The 21,027-nt window shown below is 33.0% G+C and overlaps 1 protein-coding gene and 1 long non-coding RNA gene across 2 annotated transcripts; both read right to left on the minus strand.

The window, feature by feature from the left end:
• Positions 1–138: 138 nt before the first annotated feature.
• Positions 139–12,847, minus strand: LOC107730683 (protein-glutamine gamma-glutamyltransferase K-like). Its single transcript, XM_016541560.1, has 13 exons — positions 12,814–12,847; positions 12,378–12,569; positions 10,740–10,988; positions 10,537–10,655; positions 9,058–9,165; positions 7,549–7,726; positions 6,612–6,750; positions 5,184–5,376; positions 4,905–5,058; positions 2,749–3,033; positions 1,570–1,730; positions 566–702; positions 139–404 (listed from the first exon to the last, which is right to left on the minus strand). Exons 2-13 carry the CDS (start codon positions 12,556–12,558, stop codon positions 260–262), a joined length of 2,049 nt encoding a protein of 682 aa, XP_016397046.1. The 5' UTR covers positions 12,559–12,569; positions 12,814–12,847; the 3' UTR covers positions 139–259.
• Positions 12,848–12,875: 28 nt separating this feature from the next.
• Positions 12,876–20,767, minus strand: LOC107730728 (uncharacterized). The gene is made up of 3 exons (XR_001638711.1): positions 20,679–20,767; positions 15,167–15,309; positions 12,876–12,926 (listed from the first exon to the last, which is right to left on the minus strand). It is a non-coding gene; the product is annotated as an uncharacterized LOC107730728 (long non-coding RNA).
• Between the last annotated feature and the right edge of the window lie 260 nt (positions 20,768–21,027).

Here is a 21,027-nt window from a genome sequence, read left to right on the forward strand (position 1 = left end):
ACCGCATCTGAATAAAGACAATATTGCTTGTGAATTAAATAAAAAATTAACTTCCCCATTATTATGCAAATACACATTAGAGAATGACTTCAGTTCATGACCATCTGCTCACATAAACATTAGTACAGAGAGACAAAATATGAACAAGGAGGATCTTTATTGTTGACTTGCATCAGTTTCATATAAATTAGTATATTAAAGTTAACACTCAAGTAAACAGAGAGCATTAGAAAGCTTTACACTGATAGTGCTTTTTTTTTTACTCTGGTTTCACCACAATATCAGCAAATCCATGTACTTGAGTAAGCTGACGGCAGTCCATCGATGCCAGGAGCTTCTGAGAGCCGGAGACGGTAGGAACAAACTTCTCCATCAGTGTAACCGTCTCAAGCTTCTCCACATCACTGACAGACAGAACCAGAATATAATCTTACTGGAAGCCTTTTACTCTTTAAACACAGTTTATCATATTTGATGTAGTACTGTTACTATACACCTCTGTTTTTAACCATAAACAACACATCACACCTGAAATGAAAATGCTGTTAAACACTGAAAGTCTTACCCATGTTCGATCATTCTGATGCTCTGCATTCCCAACCCCTCTATACGGAACAAAACGTTCTTCAATACTTGTGACAGTGGGTTCTGGAACGTGATCTTGACTGTCAACTCTTTACCCACCACAGCGTCCTCTAGAGGCTGAAACAGTACAAACACAATCAATGGATGTAGAATTAAATGAGAAACAGATTTTCCTCACACAAACAATCACGTGACTTTAGAAGACATGGAATATAGTGCACAAGTCATATGTACTACTGTTATGATTAGTGCTGTCAATCGATTAAAAATAACTAATTAATTGCACATTTTCTCTTAAATTGTGATTAATCCATAGTTTTTAAATATACTTTTATATTGCAATAACTTCACGTTCAATCTTCAAATTAATGTAGAAAACACAAAGACAGTATTTTTTAATATTTATTTAATGGCATCTTATTTTTATGACTGAAGGCGAGTATCACGGATACCAAAACTACTGATGTCTCTAGGAAATTACTCTTTCCCCCCTCCATAAATAGCCATTTAACATTACAGTATACTTAAGAGCTATCAATTTTAACATTTATTAGACTTTAAAAAATAACTTCTAATTTAAGTGAACGTAAAACAATCTTCACATAAACCCATTTTAATAAATGTCACATTTACCTGTGCCCTTCAGCAAGTAGGAAATATACAGAAATTGAATAGTTATCAACACTAAATTCTAAATTAAATATATGAATCCTTAAAGCTACAAATGTTATTGATTTCCTCTTTTTTTTTTCTTTTGTTCTTTGATTAACAGACATCACAGCAGCTGGGTTATTAGGTTATATGGCTGCTATTACTTTAAGAGCTGCCGCTGCTGAACGTGACGTGGATCTGACACGCATGCTCGTAGTTTTATTCGCTCTTTAATATGAAATGATACAGGCAAATCGCCTGCGTTAATGTGCTAATTTTGACAGCACTAGTTATGATGCATCACAAATCAAGACTAGTGTCTCATTGACGTACTGTGATGATGAGGTCTGGTGTGCGCAGTCTGAAGTTCAACTGTGTGGCCAGAATCTGTTTGGTCTGATTGACCCGACCGGTGACCGTGAGCATCAGAGCGCCCTGGTCCACCAGATGGTTCATGTACTCGTTATACTGCAGAGTCCAAGGAATAGTCTTGGCTGAAGGGAGACAAAGGAGCATGATATTAATGACAATGATAAAACAATTATAATGAGAACTACTTGTCATTTTGCACAGAACTCCACTACAGGTTTCCTCCTCTTTGCTCACTGCCCATAAGAGTGACCGATTAATCATGTTAAATTTTTTCAATACGTGTAAGAAACACTTAAAAATATATATATATATGTAAAAACGTTAAGTCTGCAATGAAGGTTTCATCGCCCCCACACTCACATATAATTTAAATTAGTAAATACATATCAGGTCAGTCAGATAGTTCAAGATCCTGTTCATCCGGATCTAATTTCAAATTCTATTAAAAATAAAGCTGCAAAATGAATAATCGTGATTAATTCCACTCAAAATAAAAGTTTGGTTTACGTACTATATATATATATATATACACACACACGCACAGATGTATATATTAAGGAAAAATGTGTTCGATTTATATATAAAATATTTACATTTATATATAATATAAATTACAAAAAAAAGTATAAAAATACATACATACAAATATTTTACATGTGTGTGTATTTATATATACATAATAAATATACACCGTACACACACATAGTATGCAATCATAAACTTTCATTTTGAATGCGATTAATCACGATGAATTGATTTGCAGCTCTAATTAAAAATAAGCATTACTACAATCTCAAATATTGTACCATTAGGAGAACCACAGCTTGTCACTGGAGAAGTACCCTGAAAGGGACATCTTTATATCTTGTTTGCACCTAAAAAGTTCATTGTAGTACCTTAATAGTACATGTTATGACTCTAAGGGACTAAAATATGCACCTTTTAAGGGTAAGTAAGGCACAAAGATGGCCCTTTTAAGGGTCTAAAGGTACAATTTGTAGATGAAATCTGAATACCAACTGCAAGCAGGTCTCATCATCAAGTGATTTTTGACAAAAGCAGCTACTGATTCAAACACTGAGGCACAATAACCAGAAAAAAATCTGTGATGGGACTGTTTAATTGTCAGACTCCACTCACTCTCTTGCGGTTTAAGGTCAATAGGAATCCGGTCTTTCTTCACTGTGTCTTTCAGCACTCCAGTGTAGTACATGACCATCACCTCATACAGCAGACTGGCCGTGCGCTGCTTTGAGCTTGTGTTCTTCAGGACGATGGAGAGTTTGGCGTCTCCACCGATACGAGGTCCTGCCCCATCCATGACGATCTCAATACTCACGTCGTTGACGGTGGGCGACGGATACAAAGTCGGCTTGGAGCCGAAACGACTGGCCGTTTCCACAGCTATGCGCTCCTCCTCTGAACCTGATGGACATGAACAGACAGTAAAGAGGAGTGTGAGTTGCTATATTTTATTGTGTCAATGTCAAAATCAAACCTTCACCCTAGCTGTTTTGTGTTCATCTGCTTCTCCTATTTGCTCTTTTTACATTGACTATCACTCTAGACTAATACAAACATATACAACAATAATTTCTCAAATATTTATTACAATATAATAAATTTAACATTCACGTCAATGGGATGAGATGACTGAATTCTATCCACTTGACTGTTACCAACTGAATTGCAGTGGTCAAACTATTTAAAGCAATAGTGAATTAAGCTACAAAGTCGATCATAATGCACAATGTTCCCATCTAACATGTATTTTGAGCTGCAGCTTGTCATATTAATGGAGTGTTTCACTAGTAAACCGGTTACCTCACCTAAATATGTTCGTAGATTTGTGTTGGATATTTCGGGTTTATCTTCGGAATGGAAATATTGATATTTTATTAGTAGACACTGTAAACTTTTTTAGCTTATTTAAATTAATCTTATAAAACTAGCGAGCTAAGCCAGTAGTACTACAGACAGTGTCGAGTAAACATGGCTGCAAGTGCAAAAGGCGGAAGAACAGACAAACCAATTCTCGAACTCGTGACTTTGGTAATTGATTTCAAGCTATTTACTAGCAAAAACAGTTTAAAAGAGCTATTAATTTTCAAATTTCGACGTTGCTTGCAATGAAAAGCACGTAGTGATCAGAACTTTTCGAAACTCTGAATCAGTTAAACCATTGCGTTGCAAAAGGATTCCGTTTCGAAGCGCTCCAATCGCACATCGCAAATCATTTAAAGATCGAATCATTTAAATAATTTAGTTCGGAACTTTGGAGCGGGTTCATGAATCTTTCGAGTCAGATCAGGACAACATGGATCACAAATCATTTTGATCGGGACTTCGGAGCACTTATCACGAATCATTTGATTCAGACTTGGACTTCGGATCGCGTATCACAAATCATTTGATTTGCGTCGAAACGAAGCGGGTTCGAGAATCATTTGCTTTACATTAGAACTTAAGAGTGGGTTCGCGAATAATTGTACAAATTGAAAGATCCGTGATACATGCTCTGAAGTCCCAAACTGAAATGTTGGCTTACGAATCATTATTCAGATCGGTACTTCGGAGATGGTTGGCAAATCTTTTAATTCAGATCGGGACTTCGGAGCACTTATCGTGAATCTTATCTGATTTCTTGTGCTCAAGAAATGTTGTGTGTTGTGCTCAGCTTTCAAATTATGTCCATTTTATCACAAAATTCAAACAATGCATGCCATTCGCTCTTAAATGTGGTGTAACACATCACTGTGGCAGCTTCAGTTTAAACGGCAGCACGGAGCGCGAGTATCTTCCACTTTAACACAACTTATAGCGCTTAAACATGAATGAACATTGGAAGGTTGAAAGATACAATACAATACAGAATGTCACTCAATTTATCACTGTTAATTATGTGTATGTTTGAATAAATTTGTCATGAAGACAATTACGTGTTTATGAAACTACCATATGTGCAAGTGACCTTTCAGAAATGTCAGTTGTATTTGAGAGTAATAATTATATCTGAAAATAAATAACAGTTTAATGTAATAGTTGGGATTCATTTTAACCTCTAATATTATAGCAATGTACCAAATGAGAGGGTTCACGGTATATTTTACAGCATTAGCTGGGAGAGATTTTTTCCTCAAGAAAAATCAAACTATCGATATCAATATCGGCAGATATCATTCAGAATTTGCATGAAAATAAGGAACAATATCCATCAGGAGCATGTCTATAATGCCTTAAAATGCTTTCTAGGAAGGCAGCTCTAGGTTTTGGGCCAGATGTATTTGTTTTGTTACCTTCTGGATATTTGTAGAGGTGTGTGATGTCCACGCGTGCATCAGATCCCACAGCTTTAGTACTGATGTGCTGACCGATGGAGTTCTTCTCCACATGAACCTGACTCAAACTTCCATCAGGTTTCTTCTGCCAGTAGATTCTGTCACTGTTCACCTGAGACGCACAGTGAAACCAATTCAGTCATTCAGTAGATGTTTTGACTTCAAATTAAAAATGCAAAGTATGAAATGTCGTCAGACACAAATGAGGGTGAAAAGAGGTTTGTATGAAGCGCTCACTTCGGCAAAGACGAAAGGAGTGTCGAATTTCAGGTCGACTTGTCCGTTGCGGACGGCGGAGACGGGGGTGGGACCGCAGCGGTATGAACCCTGGCTAAGCTCTTGAGGGGTCGCGTCCACCACCTGCCACCCACCGTTACCCGCCGGGAGGTCCTGCCGGGTCATCCAGGACTCGTTCCACACGTGGAAGTTCCTACAGAGAAACACAGCCAACATGAGAGTTTATTGTTAGTCGCCAATTTACAAAAATACACTTGAACAGGCATTGACTAAAACAGGGATTGAAACTCTTTTTAACAAATAGACAGTGAAATGAGGCCCTTTACCTTCAGAAAATCATAACCATCAACCTCAAACTAAATACTTTCAGAGCATTTCTTTTTTCCCAACACTGATTTGTGTGATTTTGTGTTGTTAATTTTTTTTAAACACACACACACACAATTAAATAAACAAAAATCAAATGCACAAAACATATTAACATTAAATATTCAATTAAAAAACTGATGCATTCTATATTCCATGAAATTCCAAGAAATAAAGCTATCCAAAACTAGTTATTTTTCATGCTAGGTTAAGTTTTTGTTAAACATTAGTTTATTAAACATATTTATTAATTCCCCCCCCCAAAACAATTCTACCTCCAATACTTTAAAATAAAATTGTATATAACACTTTAGTGTCCCTTTATTGTTTTCAATGTCATTAATATATTATGGTTTTTGTAAAAATTTGGATTTTTTTTTTTTTCATTTTCATTTTACATTTATTTAAAGTTTTGTTAAATTTGTTGTGTTTTGTCATTGCATTAGTTTTTTTAAACATGTCTATAAATTTGTTTCATTTTTATTTCTTTTGTCTTCTTTTGTTAAATTTGTTTATTTGTATTGTTCATTACTTATTTAGTTATTTTAGCACTTAAAGTTAAACTAAAGGAAAATTAGAAATGTTGCCTTGGCAACTAACTGAAATAAAATAAGTTTGTTATTTCTTTAACGTTTGTTTTATTTCAAGTGGTTTTAGTTTTAGTTAACTATAATAACCCTGGTGCCATATTAATGTAAAGTGTCAGTAATGATTGCTGTATTTGAGAACTGTCACTATGTTATTTTAGTACTTAAAGTTAAACTAAAAGAAAATTAGAAATGTTGCCTTGGCAACTAACTGAAATAAAATAAGTTTGTTATTTCTTTAACGTTTGTTTTATTTCAAGTGGTTTTAGTTTTAGTTAACTATAATAACCCTGGTGCCATATTAATGTAAAGTGTCAGTAATGATTGCTGTATTTGAGAACTGTCACTAATGAAAATTGTATTTAAAATTTTCCGAGCATAAATTTTACTGATCAGAGAGGCCAAGTATAACATGAACCTGACACTAATGACATTACAGTAAAAGGAACTTAAGAGGTGATGGTTGTTATCATACCAGACAGAATCGCTGGTCTCGTCTTTGATAAGCTCCAGTTTCTCATCAAGATAAATGTCTGTGGTCAAGGAAAGGTCTGTGTCGTGAGCGGAGCTGAAGTTGGTCACACAACGGGTGGGAATACCAAGACATCTCAACACTGAGAGAGAAATGGAAAAAACATTACTAAAAGATCTATATAAACTCTGAACTGTAAGTGGTGCAAAAATTGCAAACACAGTGTTGGAGTTGCCCTGAAGGTCAACAGCTTAAGGCAAGACACTACAAAGAAAAAAATATTGTTTTTCATGTTTTTTGCTTCCATAACATGTTTCATTTAAGATTAGTGAAAAGAAAACATCTAAAATATACTTTTAAGTGTTTATTTTATTGCACTTTATCTATTTGCTTCTGTAGATTTCAATTGCAATGCATATCTTTAAAGAGTTTTTTTCTCCATTTCAGCAGCACTTTTATACACCAAACTTAGCAGTTTTATTCCTCTCTATATTCTGAAGGTTTTTACCGATGGGTGTGTTCATATATCATTCACACTGGTTTAAGTAGCATTTTATTCCTAAAAACATAGATTTTTTTTTCTCTATAATCTTTTACTGTTACTTTCAAACTTTCTGCCAAATTTCATAGGTTTTCTTTTTTTTTTTTTTTAAACAGAATTCTCCTTTAGACTAGTAGAATGATTATGTGTTTATTTTGTATCAGTTTATCAATTTGCGGCTGCAGATTTCAATTACAATACACACCTTCAAAAGTTTTTTCTCCATTTCAGCAGCACTTACAAACACAAAACTTAGCAGTTTTATTCCTCTCTATATTCTGAAGATTTTTACAGAGGGGTTTGTTCATATATCATTCACACTGATTTTTACTCCTAATAACATGGTGAAATAGTTTTTTTTCTGACTGCTGACAGTGATAAAAACATATCCAAACGTACCGGATGTGGTGACTCCCGCATAGACCCAGCACTGGCCAAATTTGACAGGCTTCCCTGAGCTTTTGTAATACCGTCTCAGGATGTCGCCGCTACCGCTCCAGGCAGTGGGAGTCGTCCCGCCTTCAAAGCTGTCTGACCAATTACCCATCAGCACACCTCGGTCATCATTGGAGTTCACCTGTCACAGAAGAACAGAAAAGCTTTTCAAAATCTCTTGAATCATGTATCTTACTTTTCTGTTCCTCAAAGTTCCTTCTTAAAATGTCAGGAAAGATGTGAGAACGCAGGAAATGATTAAACCAAATCAATATAATTTTTTTAATGATTATGCGAAGAATATATTGTATAAAGACTGAACTGTTGTTGTGGACATTATTTAATTTAAATTTTTTTTTTTTAATATATAACAATAGTAAATCAAAAGAGGATGACCATTATCTTTTACTGTTATTTTTATACTTACTGACAAATGTTTATGAAAAGATCAATCAAGCAGATTTCTGTAAATGTAACTTCTAAAAATTAACATCAAAATGTTCTTTATTGCCCTTTTTTAATTCAATTTACCCTATTGTTCAAAAGTTTGTTCAATAAATTTTATAAAAATATATTAATACTTTTATTTAGCAATGATACATCAAAAGGTTTAAAAGTGACAGAAATCCTTTTTAACATAAGTGTCTTTACTATTTCGAATAAGTACTGTTCTTTTGAACTTTCTATTAATCTGTGAATCCTGAAAAATAAAACGTATCACGGTTTCTAATAAATATTAAGCAGCACAGCCGTTTTCAACATTGATAATAATCAGAAATGTTTCTTGAGCAGCAAATCAGCATATTAGAATGATTTCTGAAGATCATGTGACACTGAAGACTGGAGTAATGATGCTGAAAATACAGCTGCGCATCACAGAAATAAATTCTATTTTAAAACACACACAGAAAACAGCTGTTTTTACAGTATTTTTTATCAAATAAATGCAGCCTCGTTGAGCAGAAAAGACTTCAAAAACATTAAAAACATCTTACCGACCACAAACTTTTAAACAGCAGTGTGTGTATATTTGTTATATGATTATTATACTTTCATCACTTAACACAGCTGTTTTTTCACAGTGTTTATGTTGTAGATTGATTATGTAAGAAATTTGTAACAAATCTTAAAAAAGTGAGACTGCAAAGGTAAAATGTGACTTAAACCTTTTTGCAGTTCTATATCCATTAATTCAGAAGTGTAGAATTAAAGGACATATCTCTACACTAATGATGTTTGGAACTGTGCCAGATGAGACAGAGGAGAATGTGTGTTTCGATGAAAGAGAAAGCATGTGCTTCTGTAAACAAACAAGCACCGGCTCTGCTGTTCAACATGTACTGTCTTGAAAAAGATAGATTCCTATGAACCTAAAGCTACCACATACTGTCGACTGTAATTCACCTTCTCAAATCCGTGTCATATTCATGATTTCTTATGAACGTATGTCGATGTCATGTGAATGCGACTCACCAGAGCAGAGACCATTCTGGACACGATCACTGGATCTCTCCATTCGGTCATAGCGACCTGACCCTTCTCCAGCAGGAACAGACACGCTTCCAGGATGTCCTGTTCAAACTGATCAAACAAATGAGAAATAAATATAAAAATAATGGAACCGATAATAATGGAAGTAATTTTCGTAAAGACAGAATCATAAATAATCATAGAATCTGATTGAAACTGATAAAAAGCATATTAATAACAGCAATAATAATAAAAAAATAAAAAAATAAAAATAATAATAATGCAAAAGCCAACAACAGTAATAATAATAGCAATAGTAATAATAATAATTGCAAAACAATAACAAGTTAAAACAATTGCAAATTAACAACAGCAGCAACAATAATAATATTAATAATGAAATTATAATAATTGAACTATAGTTAATAGAATCTGCTCAAACGGATAAAACAATTGCATAATAATAATAATAATAATAAATAATAGCAACAACAACGATATTAATAACAGAAATAATAACAGTAACAGAATTACAGATGGTAATAGAATCTGTTCAAACTTATACAACAATTGCAAATTATTAGTAATAATAATAATAATAATAACAACAACACATATTACGTGTAGTGCAATAATAAGCGCACATCGAGGGAGTATTATCCAAAAATAGCCGTTTAATAATAAATCCATTAAGAAGAAACACAGGAGAATCGCAAACGTAGCTTTCACAATTGTAAAGCAAATAACCAGCAGACAGCAGAACAAAACAGGGATTATATATAATGGGTCAATTAATAAAGACACACCTGAAACTAATGTGCAACCGAGGAAACTAATGACAAGATCAGAAACTAGAGAGACAAGAACTAAACAGGGCAGGAACAGAATAAAACAAGAAAAAGTCCATAACCATGACAGTAGAATTGTATAATTATCGAATCGGTTCAAACTGATAAAACTATTGCTAAATAAATAAATTAATTAATTAATTAAATTAATAGGGATGTCCCCAGCCGATCTCAAGGATGACCATGTTGCAATTATTCTGCTTATTGTGCATAAAAAAAAAAAATACAAGAGTTTTATATCAGCAGTCCCATATTCATAATTGTGACCACAGTTTGTTTACCATTTCTACCATTGTAACGTTTACATCTACCAATGTCTTAATATAGTGTGTGCATAGAGAGAGAGAGTGTGTCTTGTGATTAAATATATTATATTATATTATATTATATAGTATTTTTACTCTGCACAACTCTGTATACATTGGATTAATTTTAATAACTTTAATGTACCTGAAGTGTGCACCAAACATACATTCCTATAGGAACATACAAGTATCGGATCGGGACTCTGTATCGGCAGATACTCAATATTCAATGACTCGGATCGTATCGGGGCACAAAAAACCTGATAGGGACATCCCTAATAAATAAATAAATAAATTTCACTCTCTACAATGGAATTGTGTTTCCACACCTGGGCAAAATTCCACGTTCTGGCTCCAATTTGCTGCTCGGTTCCGTAGTAAATTCTGCCCATGCTATTCAGAACATACTCTTTCCTTTCCGCTTCATTATCCAGAAACACGGGATCATCTGCGGAGAGACAGATCGATGTGGTTACGTCATTAATGTAAATAAGGGGAAAACGAGTGTGATCATCTTCTGTTGACTCCGTACCTTCACACCAGGGGTTGAAGAGCATGTAGATGTCGTTTGGGGTGCAGGGGAACAGCAGTCTGCCCCTCTGGGAGAAAGACTCGACGGTCACCTTGTAGCGGCCGATGGAGGCGGTGGGAAGAGTGTTGACCGCCAGCCGCACGCGTTTGTCTTTCTGCTCCACGATCTTCATCTCCCAGCGGCTGTCTTCCAGGACATCCACTAACGGGACAGAGATGCGAATCCCTGGATTACTGCTGAAGATGGAATCTGTGTCAAAAACACAACAAAGATGTGGAAACATAAGATGAACAGCGTTTTAATGATTTATTTTAATCAAATCATCTGTCAGTGACTCAGCTGGAGATCCATTCATAAAGGAGACTCAAGGAGCAGCTGGATTAGGTTACATAATAACTAGTCCTGGCCCAAACCCAACTACTTCATGACTCACATCCATCACGAATGACTAGATTCATCTGTCAGTTCTTCTCTTCTGAATAAAGAGCAAGATAATTGAACTAACAGTCAGAATGTCTGGGCATCTTTCTGTCTTTGGAACAATGCTAATGCATCAGACTCCGTATGAAAAACATTGACAAAAAACATGATTTCATTTCCGTAGCCACTGCATGTTTATGTTTTATGAATGACGGTTGAGTACAGAAAGAATTTCAACAAAAAAAAAAAAATCCAACAAAACAAGTTAAAATCAATTTTAAATACACCTTATCTGATTATGATTTTGGTTCTGATTTTTTATTTTTTTTTATTAATGATTGTGTAATTTTAATTCTGAATTTCTATTATGCGTCTGATATGCACTGATTATTGATTTTTGATTCAAGTTGTTCTTCTGATACTGATTTTTATTTCCGATTCTGATTTAATTCAGATTTTGAAACCTTTGATTATTTTCAGGGAATTTTACTATTATAGTTTTATTCATTTCTTGAATTCGTTTTTTTATTTTTACTTTATTTTATGTTTTAGTCATTTTATCATTTTATAATTTATTACTTTTAAATGTCTATATAGTTTTTATTCATTTTTGTTTCAGTTTTAGTTTTAGATATTTTAGTAGCTACAGCAAGTTAAACTAATGAAAACGAGAAATGTTGACTTACCAACTATCTGAAATAAAATAAATAATTTTGTAATATTTCATTTTATTCCAGTTTGTTATGTTATTTCAAATTATTCAAGTTTTTTTTTAATGTTTTTATTTAATATGCAATACCCCTATAATACCCCTGATTTTGTAATCTTCTGATGCTGATTTCATTCTGATTTCAGTTCTGCTCTTCTATGAGTTTAATGGTGATTTTGATTCTAAGAAAAATGTTGCTCAACACGTCCCTAGATCTAATTATGCAAAGAAACACACTATCAGAGGTGTGTCCGGTGGGAATGAGAAGGATGGGATGCAGTAATCGTGAAAAATATTCACTAAACAAACTCAAAACAAACAGCAAAAAGTCCAGGCTTGAGTCTGTCATCTGCGGAGATGTTTGACTTGTTAGAATGTGTCAAATGAAATACTCACGGATCATTTTAAAGGTGAAATGAGTCATTTCTGAGCTCCTTGTGAGATTAAATAGAACAAACAAAACACAAAAAAGACTTGTCAAACAGGTTTTGTGAACGCGGCTCTCTCACCTAACTTAAGCAGCAGCTGCAGTTTGTCTGATTTCGGATTGAAGGGTCTGGAGAACTCGACCCACATCTGGAAGGTCTGGCCTCTGCGGACGATCAGCTTGTCGCTGAAGTAAGCGTCTGTGTGATGTTCGAGCCGGTTCTGCCCATCCTTGGATTTCAGGAGGTCGACCGAACGAACCATCAGAAGCTTGTCTGAGAAGAAGAGAGAAAACGTTCAGATATACGGACCCAAGATCATCTAACTTAGAGCATCAAATCTTAGTGTTTTCCAGCAATAGTGGACCCAAATAAAATGCTGTTTTATACATTTTCATTCTTTTGCACAATGAGGTTTTGTTTATGTATGCATATTTTAAACATAAAAAAACTTTCTAAATTAAACTTAAAGAACTTGTATTTTTTAATGCAAATGAGCCTCCCTCTTTTTCCTTCTCACCTGAAGCAGCTGATGTCCCAGATGCAGACGGGGTCGTAGGCACAGCTGCAGGAGTGCTGGCACTCGGACCTCCAGTGGTGTTGGGGTTAGAACTAGACATTTCTACAAGCAGCCTGAAATATATAAGGGAATAAATAAATAAATAAGTAAATTGTAAAGTAGTAAATCAATAAATTCTAATAAAATAAACACATTTCAATAAAATTATTAATTAAATTATAACACATACATTAATAAAAAGTCAAATTAATTCAAATATAAATAACTATTAAATAAAATTAATAGAATTATAATACATAAATATATTCATTTATTTAAATTTCATATCCTTCCATTTAATATTAAATAAAATATTAATAAATAGAATTCAAAATAAATAGCTAAATAAATATAAATAAATAAGATCTAATATATAAATGAAGGTAATAAATAAATAATATGAATATATTTATAATTATAAATTTTTATAATTCACTTTACAATTGAAAATTATATACGGTAAAAAAAAAATAAGATTAGTTGCGTTGGATTGAAGTTTCTGCTAAATGAATAAATACCACACCTTTGTATTTAATTTCAGTTTTACATTTGATAGGTTTTGATAGGATTGCATTAGATCTTGACTCATAAAATACATACACTAGCAGTAAAACATTTGGACAAACATGATCGAATTTACATTTGTCAAGATCAACAATCCTTTGACCCAAATGCTTTTGCTAACACACCTTTAAAGTTTAATTTTATGGACAAATATCAACATATGAATTTCTTTGCAATGCTGAACTTTAGTAAATGACACTTCCTTCTCCATCTGGCTCAACTATTGTTCCCAGAATGCATCTCATGAAGTTTCTTAACGAGTCTTCATGACTTTACTTTTATTCTAACAAATGGAAAATGGTCACAATAAAGAATCAATGAATGCATCCAAACTCTTTAAGTGCTAGTATTCAAACACTGTATCAGAACAACACTCCTCTCTCTTTGAGCTGATTTTAGAACACACGGTTTTCATTTGTCACGCATCTCCTAGCAACAAGCCATTTGTTTCTGCGTGAGTTTGAGTTTTACAAGTCAATTAATGTATTCCAGCCTTTAATTGTACACTTATAAAATCATTATCAAGACTTTCTAGCTTCTTTGACACTCATCACCTCCCTAAACTTGACACTAAATGTCAAGTCATTAACATCGTTCTTGCACAAAAGACTGCCAACAAAGACGCCTCTTACCTTACACCTGAAAAAAACACATGACATGACACCACCCAGCTATTGTAACTGACACTTCATCATGTCTAAACCGATGAAAAAAACAACAATCTGCTCTCATATCTGACAGTGTTATTAATGAGCGAAAAACTGTTCTACAATAACTTTCATTATTAAATGAGCAATAAATAGGTCTCAAATTCATGCATATTTAAATATGCATGCTCATATTAAAATATATGAATCAAAGTTCATTGACATTTCTAATTATCCTGTTTTATAGCCCAACTAAGTGAAACCCGTTTTATATTAATTATGTTAAAAAGAATGTTGCCAAGGCTTTAAATTACCTGAACACTAAAAAACTTACAGTTTTACTCCAATCTGTATTCTGAAAGTTTTTACTGAGGGGTTTGTTCATATCATTCACCTGATTTTATTATTGCATAAATATTCTATTTGCATCTGTAGATTTCAATTATAATTCTCTTTAAATGCAGTTTTTTCTCCACTTCAGCAGCACTTACATACACCAGGTTTTACAGTTTTATTACGGTCTATATTCTGAACATTTTTATAGAGGGGTTTGTTCATACATCATTCGGCTGGTTTTATACACTGTTTTATTAATAAAACCGTAGTGAAAATTCATTTTCTGGCTGTAGACGGTATTTTCTGATTTATGGAGGGATACAATTATTCAAATTCCCCTCTATAAAAGCCTTTGACTCTAATATGTCAACAAAATAAAAAACATTTTTGAACCTGGCTTTATCCGAGATGTATTTTCTAAAAATCTATGCAAGTTCACATTTAATTAGATAATGCATTATTTGCGTTCTTAAACATTTCAGAAAACTTGGAATACAAAAAAAATTTTTTGCAATTCTTAAAGTTATCAGTCAGCTAATATCGTATTAGCATTAAGTATTAGTATAAGTTTTAGTTTCATTTGCCATATTCACCTGTAACGTTTTGCTTTAAAGTTTAATGCAATAATGGTGCGATTCATGTTTTCAGTATATGCATATTTGAAAATCATGACCTTTTGATCAATTATGCATTATGTTTATGATGAATTAATAACGAAAACGTATTATAAAGTGTTTTATAATGAAGTATTTGTAATGCAGTGTTACCTGTGCGTTTGAGGCGTCTGGCGTGTGAAGTTCAGGTGATCTGAAAGACCGTCTCGTGTTCACGCTGATGAATTCAAAGAATGTTTGTCACTGAAGCACCTGCTCACAGCTCTTATTTAACCGTGTGTCGCCACTCCTTTTCACTACGGAAGAGGCGACAGGCTCTGATGAACAACATTAATGGCATTCAGGGAAAGGTAGAAATAAAGTAGATTTCTTCCTTCTCTTATTAAACTGGAAATATTCCAGGAAATACAAATCATAGTGAATCACAGACCATCAGAACCAGCTCAAAATCTATGAATCACAAGCCAAAAGCCATAACAATGTATACATTTCTGCAGCCTGAAAGCAATTAAAAGTCTGTTCAACAAGAATAAGCTTTAAAATGGCATTATTTTTATCATTATTGTTGTTGTTTTCCTTTCTGAATGCTTATAAATAATAATAATAATAATAATAATAATAATAATAATAATAATAATAATAATAATAATAATAATAATAATAATAATAATAATAATAATAATAATAATAATAATAATAATAATAATAATAATAATAATAATAATAATAATAATAATAAAAGTGCAAGTACAAATAAATAAAATAAATATTTGTCTGTTTGTTTTTATTAGTAGTAGTTCTTGAACATTAACATTTCTTTGTGTGTGGAAGACAAAATATAAAACGTAGTTGACGGAACCAAATGTTTTTCAGAGACCATTTTTTATCATCTGATAAAAGTGAATAATGATGATACTGGTTAAAATCCAATGGCTCTTTTTTAATTTCCCATAACTCCTGTGTTTTCAATGTGTTTTTTTTATTTTATTATAATTTTTTTATTTTATTATTATTGTTATTTTTTTTATTATTTTTTTTATTGTATTTACTTTTAAAGTTAGTTTTTCCTTTTATTTATTTTTATGTATTTATAAATATCTCATTAGAATATCTGAAACTTCTTGGTCTTTTCCTCAGTTATCTGTCAAAATTAGTGACTGACGACATTATTGGAAATTGTCACTTTGTCTAAATAGTGCCTCTGTTTTATATGTAAAAATAGTTAGGTGTTTGTTTGTCTATTAGTTTTATTATTTCTAAATGAGATTTATTTTATTGCATTGCTTTATCTATTTTGAACGCCTCTGGAAATACAATAAAAATAATATTTAAAAAAAAGTTGTTTGTTTTATAGAACTTTATTAATAACAATCATTGTTACTGATGTTGTTACAAGTATTTTATCATCTGTTCTCAAACGTATATATTTACAATCCATTTCAAGGTGAAGTACATTATTTCTGCTCCACTGTTGTCAACAAAAAAAAAAACTGCAAAAAAAAGGTGTGTCCCATTTCACATACTTATGCACTTTTCTTTCTTTTTATAGTATAAAATGGTGTGCATATTAACATGTATAGATATACCTATATTACGCATATCTAACCTTTTCAACCTTCACACCCAGATAACAAACATACACACATATGGACATATTAATATTCATTAAACATGCTTCCATAAAGCCCTCGGACGTTTTACATAAGATGACACAGAAGAGAAACCTGTTTGACATTTCTTAAAAAGAGTGAAAGAGTGGGAGGATGAATGGGATTAGGATGAAGAAACTGAACAGGTGTGGGTGTCCTCTCATTTTCTGAAGCATGCAATTATTATCATCGGTCTGGTATGATAAGAGCCCAGTGTTTGTGGACAGGTGGGACAGTCTGGCTCACGCTGTCAGATTCATAATTACGAAGACGTTTATCAAACAATGCACTAATAATCGTATATGAGCTGGAACAAAGTCTACAAATCAGGTTGGTGTATGCACATATTAGCATATTCATCTTCTCAATGGCAGCAGATCAGAAATACACGCTTGAATTGATTGCTGTTGTATAGAAAATATCAGAAGTTTACACAAACAATTATTAAATGTAGAATAAGATTAAAGAGTGAAACTAATTCAAGGAAAACCCCTGGGCACTAATTTATTGGTTAGTTTTTTTTTTTTTTTTCATAAGAAATACACGCTTGAATTGATTGCTGTTGTATAGAAAATATCAGAAGTTTACACAAACAATTATTAAATGTAGAATAAGATTAAAGAGTGAAACTAATTCAAGGAAAACCCCTGGGCACTAATTTATTGGTTAGTTTTTTTTTTTTTTTCATAAATATCTCAGAGACCTCAGTTTGATACATAAGGAAAAGTGCTTTATAAATGAATAAATGGCTAAAAGCAATAAAATTGTGAATAAAAGGGTCTACTTAATAAATGTAAATGAATTTTAGCAACTTTATTATTTATTATTATTCTAGACGATAATTGTAAAAAAAAATAAAAAATAAACACTATAGCACAAATACAGAAATCGAGAAGGAAATAGGGCAAGAAAAGTGCTTTATAAATGAATAAATGGCTAAAAGCAATAGAATTGCTTAAAAGTGTCTGCTAAAGGAAATTAATTTTTATTATTATTACAGACTCATGATTACAAATTAATTTCTAATAAATAAAATTTTTAAAAAGTTGAGAAAGAACGAGAACAAAGCTCGATTGTCTGCTAAAACATGAGTTGTGTGGCAGAATAATAGAACAGAACGTATTTTACAAGAAAATTATTCATTTTTGTACAATAACTAAATACAATCTTAAGTCATGTGAAGGAACAAATGACACACTGACACAGATTCAACTGATGAAAAGCGGCTGAAAGAGGGGGAATATTTGGGTTATAACCTGAAGTGTTATGATTATGACTCCCAAATTAAACTAATCCTGTTCATGTCTTCAGATTAAAATGGAAAAAAAAAGAAAAAGATTTTTAATATCCTAAAAAGATGAAGAGCCATACTTTGATTTAACTGTGTAATGATAATTATATGAAAATGAGTCATGGCTCATGAGTCATTAAAGGAAGTTTGGAAATGAAAAACTATTAAACTTCTTTGAATTTGCAATTACACTTCATCTTGACGTCAGAAACATGTCATGCAATTAAAGATTTGTTTTCCTTGCTGACTGTTCCAACCTGCTTGATCTAGTAAAATTAATAGGTTTGCTTTACTACAATGCACTGATCAAACATGTCAAACGTGAGGTCACATGACGACTTGTTATCCACTAATGGGTTTATTCAATAATGAGCGTGACCGTGCTCTAACCATCAAAAGCACTTCTAACGCTTTGTTTCTTACTGTTTTGTATGGAACCAGTGATCAAAAATCCGTTCTAAGAAAGTTTTGCTTGCGTTCCCATGACGTTATGACAATTATTTCTGAATGTTCAAAACTTCAAATTTTAAAATGTCTTAAAAACATTTTTCTTGGTTATGTGAACATTAAGGGAACATTCCATTTTACAAACATTATCGGAATTTTATTTTTCAATGTTCTAAACTTAGTATTATGAGGTTTAAAAAAAATAAAATAAAAAAAAAAGGTAGACGAACATTCAACTAAACCAGGGGTGCCCAAACTCGGTCTCCAGGACCGAGTTTGGGCACCCCTGAACTAAACCGTTAAAAAAATATATTCCTTTAATGACGTACAGATCATGTTTTTATGCTAACATTTTAAAAACACTAATAAAAGACCAGACAACCGAACAAATGTTCTGTTTATATTACTGGAAGAACGTTTATTCATAACTTGGAGAGAATCTTGCCAGAACGTTCTCCGTTAACGCTGGGAATCCTGTTTCTGCCATGGTACTTAAAAAAAATAAACTAGCAATTGGGACTTTTTTTAAATCACTAAATTCTGACTTTATTTAAGTTACAACTGTTTTCTCAGTATTGTGAAATAACTAATTTTGTTATCCAAGCAGACATGTTTATTCATGTAGGCGGCACTTAAAAGACTAAGAAGAAAAAAAGTCAGAATTGCGAAATATAAACCTGAGAATTCAGAGGAAAAAAAAGTTGTGAGATGTAATTACGAAATGTAAACTGAACTCAGAAATGGATATAAACTTATAGATAAAACAAAGTTATAAACTTTTTTTGGGGGGGGCAGAATGACTGAAAAAATATTGAATTGCAAAATGTTATAATCAGAATTCAAAGAAAAACATCTTATATTTTGTAAGAAATTATAATTGTGATGAATAAATACTTATAAAACGGAGAGTTCCGGTCCTTGATTCTGATTGGCTGAGCCGCATTCGAAGCCGTTGTGAATTACTCAAACATACACCTTTGTTTACTTCTGTGTTGCTCGGCAACCACTTTGTTGGAACCACAACTGATTCTGAGGAACTACATTGTTTGGTGGAAGAAGACCGTTTTTATTAATATCATTACACTTTATTTGCTCCGTTTTATTTTGTGAAACCTTACTACGTATATGGAATAACCATCGTATAAAAGCAATAAGCCCCGTGAAGCCGTGGTTTACAGTAAATTTATAACAGCTAAGTGGCGTTGTTAGGCACAACACGAAGCGGAGCTTATTGCTTTATTATAATTGTGAAAAATTAAGTCAGACTTGCAAGATCTCAACTCAAAATTGTGAGATGTAAAATCAGAATCTCAGGAAATAAAAACGTCAGATAAGTCACATTTGCCTTTTGATTTTTTCATTCTGTGCTGCTACTTGTGCAAAATAAACCAAACAAACCTGATAGCCATTTAGATTGAGAAAGGACAGGGTTTGTTGCACAATACTGTAGATGCCAGTAAATTCTTCTATTCCAAAGGTGAGTAAAACCTCTTACTTTCACAGATAAGGTGTGGTATTACTATTTCCTCCATCATCATATTCCTGCTGTCAAAGTGTGTCGTTATGTATGACAGCTGCTGAAATTCTGGAATAATGCTGTTACAAAAGAGCTGGATTACAGCATTGCAAGATATCAGCACGAGCTCGCTCATGACACAACGGTTGATTCAGACAGAAAAACTAAATTATGTTGCCCTAAAAGACAAGGCTACCCCAGAATAACATCAATAAAAATAGGATTTCATGCTTTCTATTGCTAATTTTTAAATGACTTTCCTTATTTGCATGACTTTTCAGACAGATTTAGCCTTAAAACATACGTAGTGTTGAGCAGTTTCTAACAAGCTGCAATTGTGTAAACTTCTTTAACTTGATATTTGACACTGCTGTCATCAGAACTCATTTGTTTAGTTAGCTGTAGGCTAAATCAAAGTCTGATGTGTGCTGTCAGTTTAGAGATGGCAGAAACAGGACTTACTTGAACTGCAGACAGAATGAACAAAAGTCCAGTGAAAATCATAACTCCATTAAACAAAATTGACACCTGGGTTTTACAAGTGTTTACTTACAGTGCATCTGGAAAGTATTCACAGTGCTTCACTTTTTCCACATTTTGTTATGTTACAGGCTTATTCCAAAATGGATTAAATTCATTATTTTCCTCAAAACGCTACAAACAATACCCCATAATGACAACATTAAAAAAGTTTGTTTGAACTCTTTGCAAATTTCTTGAAAATTAAAAACAGAAAAAAATCACACATAAGTAAGTACTCACAGCCTTTGCCACGACACTCAAAATTGAGCTCAGGTGCATCCTGTTTCCACTGATCATCCTTGAGATGTTTCTACAACTTGATTGGAGTCCACCTGTGGTAAATTCAGTTAATTAGACATGGTTTGGCAAGGCACACACCTGTCTATATAAGGTCCCACAGCTAACAATGCATGTCAGAGCACAAACCAAGTCATGAAGTCCAAGGAATTGTCTGTAGACCGCAGAGACAGGATTGTATCGAGGCACAGCTCTGGGGAAGGGTACAGAAAAATTTCTGCAGCATTGAAAGTTCACAGAAGCATGTAGTCTCCGTTAATGGAAGAAGTTTGAAACAACCAGGACTCTTCCT

The sequence above is a fragment of the Sinocyclocheilus rhinocerous genome, unplaced genomic scaffold (genome assembly GCF_001515625.1).
Source record: "Sinocyclocheilus rhinocerous isolate Xijiao unplaced genomic scaffold, SAMN03320098_v1.1 scaffold2358, whole genome shotgun sequence".
Lineage (NCBI taxonomy): Eukaryota > Metazoa > Chordata > Actinopteri > Cypriniformes > Cyprinidae > Sinocyclocheilus > Sinocyclocheilus rhinocerous.

Bases quoted from the DNA above. Each gene is read 5' to 3' on its own strand.
- LOC107730683 (XM_016541560.1), bottom strand. From the start codon at position 12,558: ATGGTTCGTTCGGTCGACCTCCTGAAATCCAAGGATGGGCAGAACCGG. The intron at 5,377-6,611 runs GTATGATAACAA...GTTTCTCTGTAG, and splicing joins GAGACCAGCGATTCTGTCTG to GAACTTCCACGTGTGGAACG. The intron at 3,034-4,904 runs GTAACAAAACAA...CATGTCCATCAG, and splicing joins CCTCTACAAATATCCAGAAG to GTTCAGAGGAGGAGCGCATA.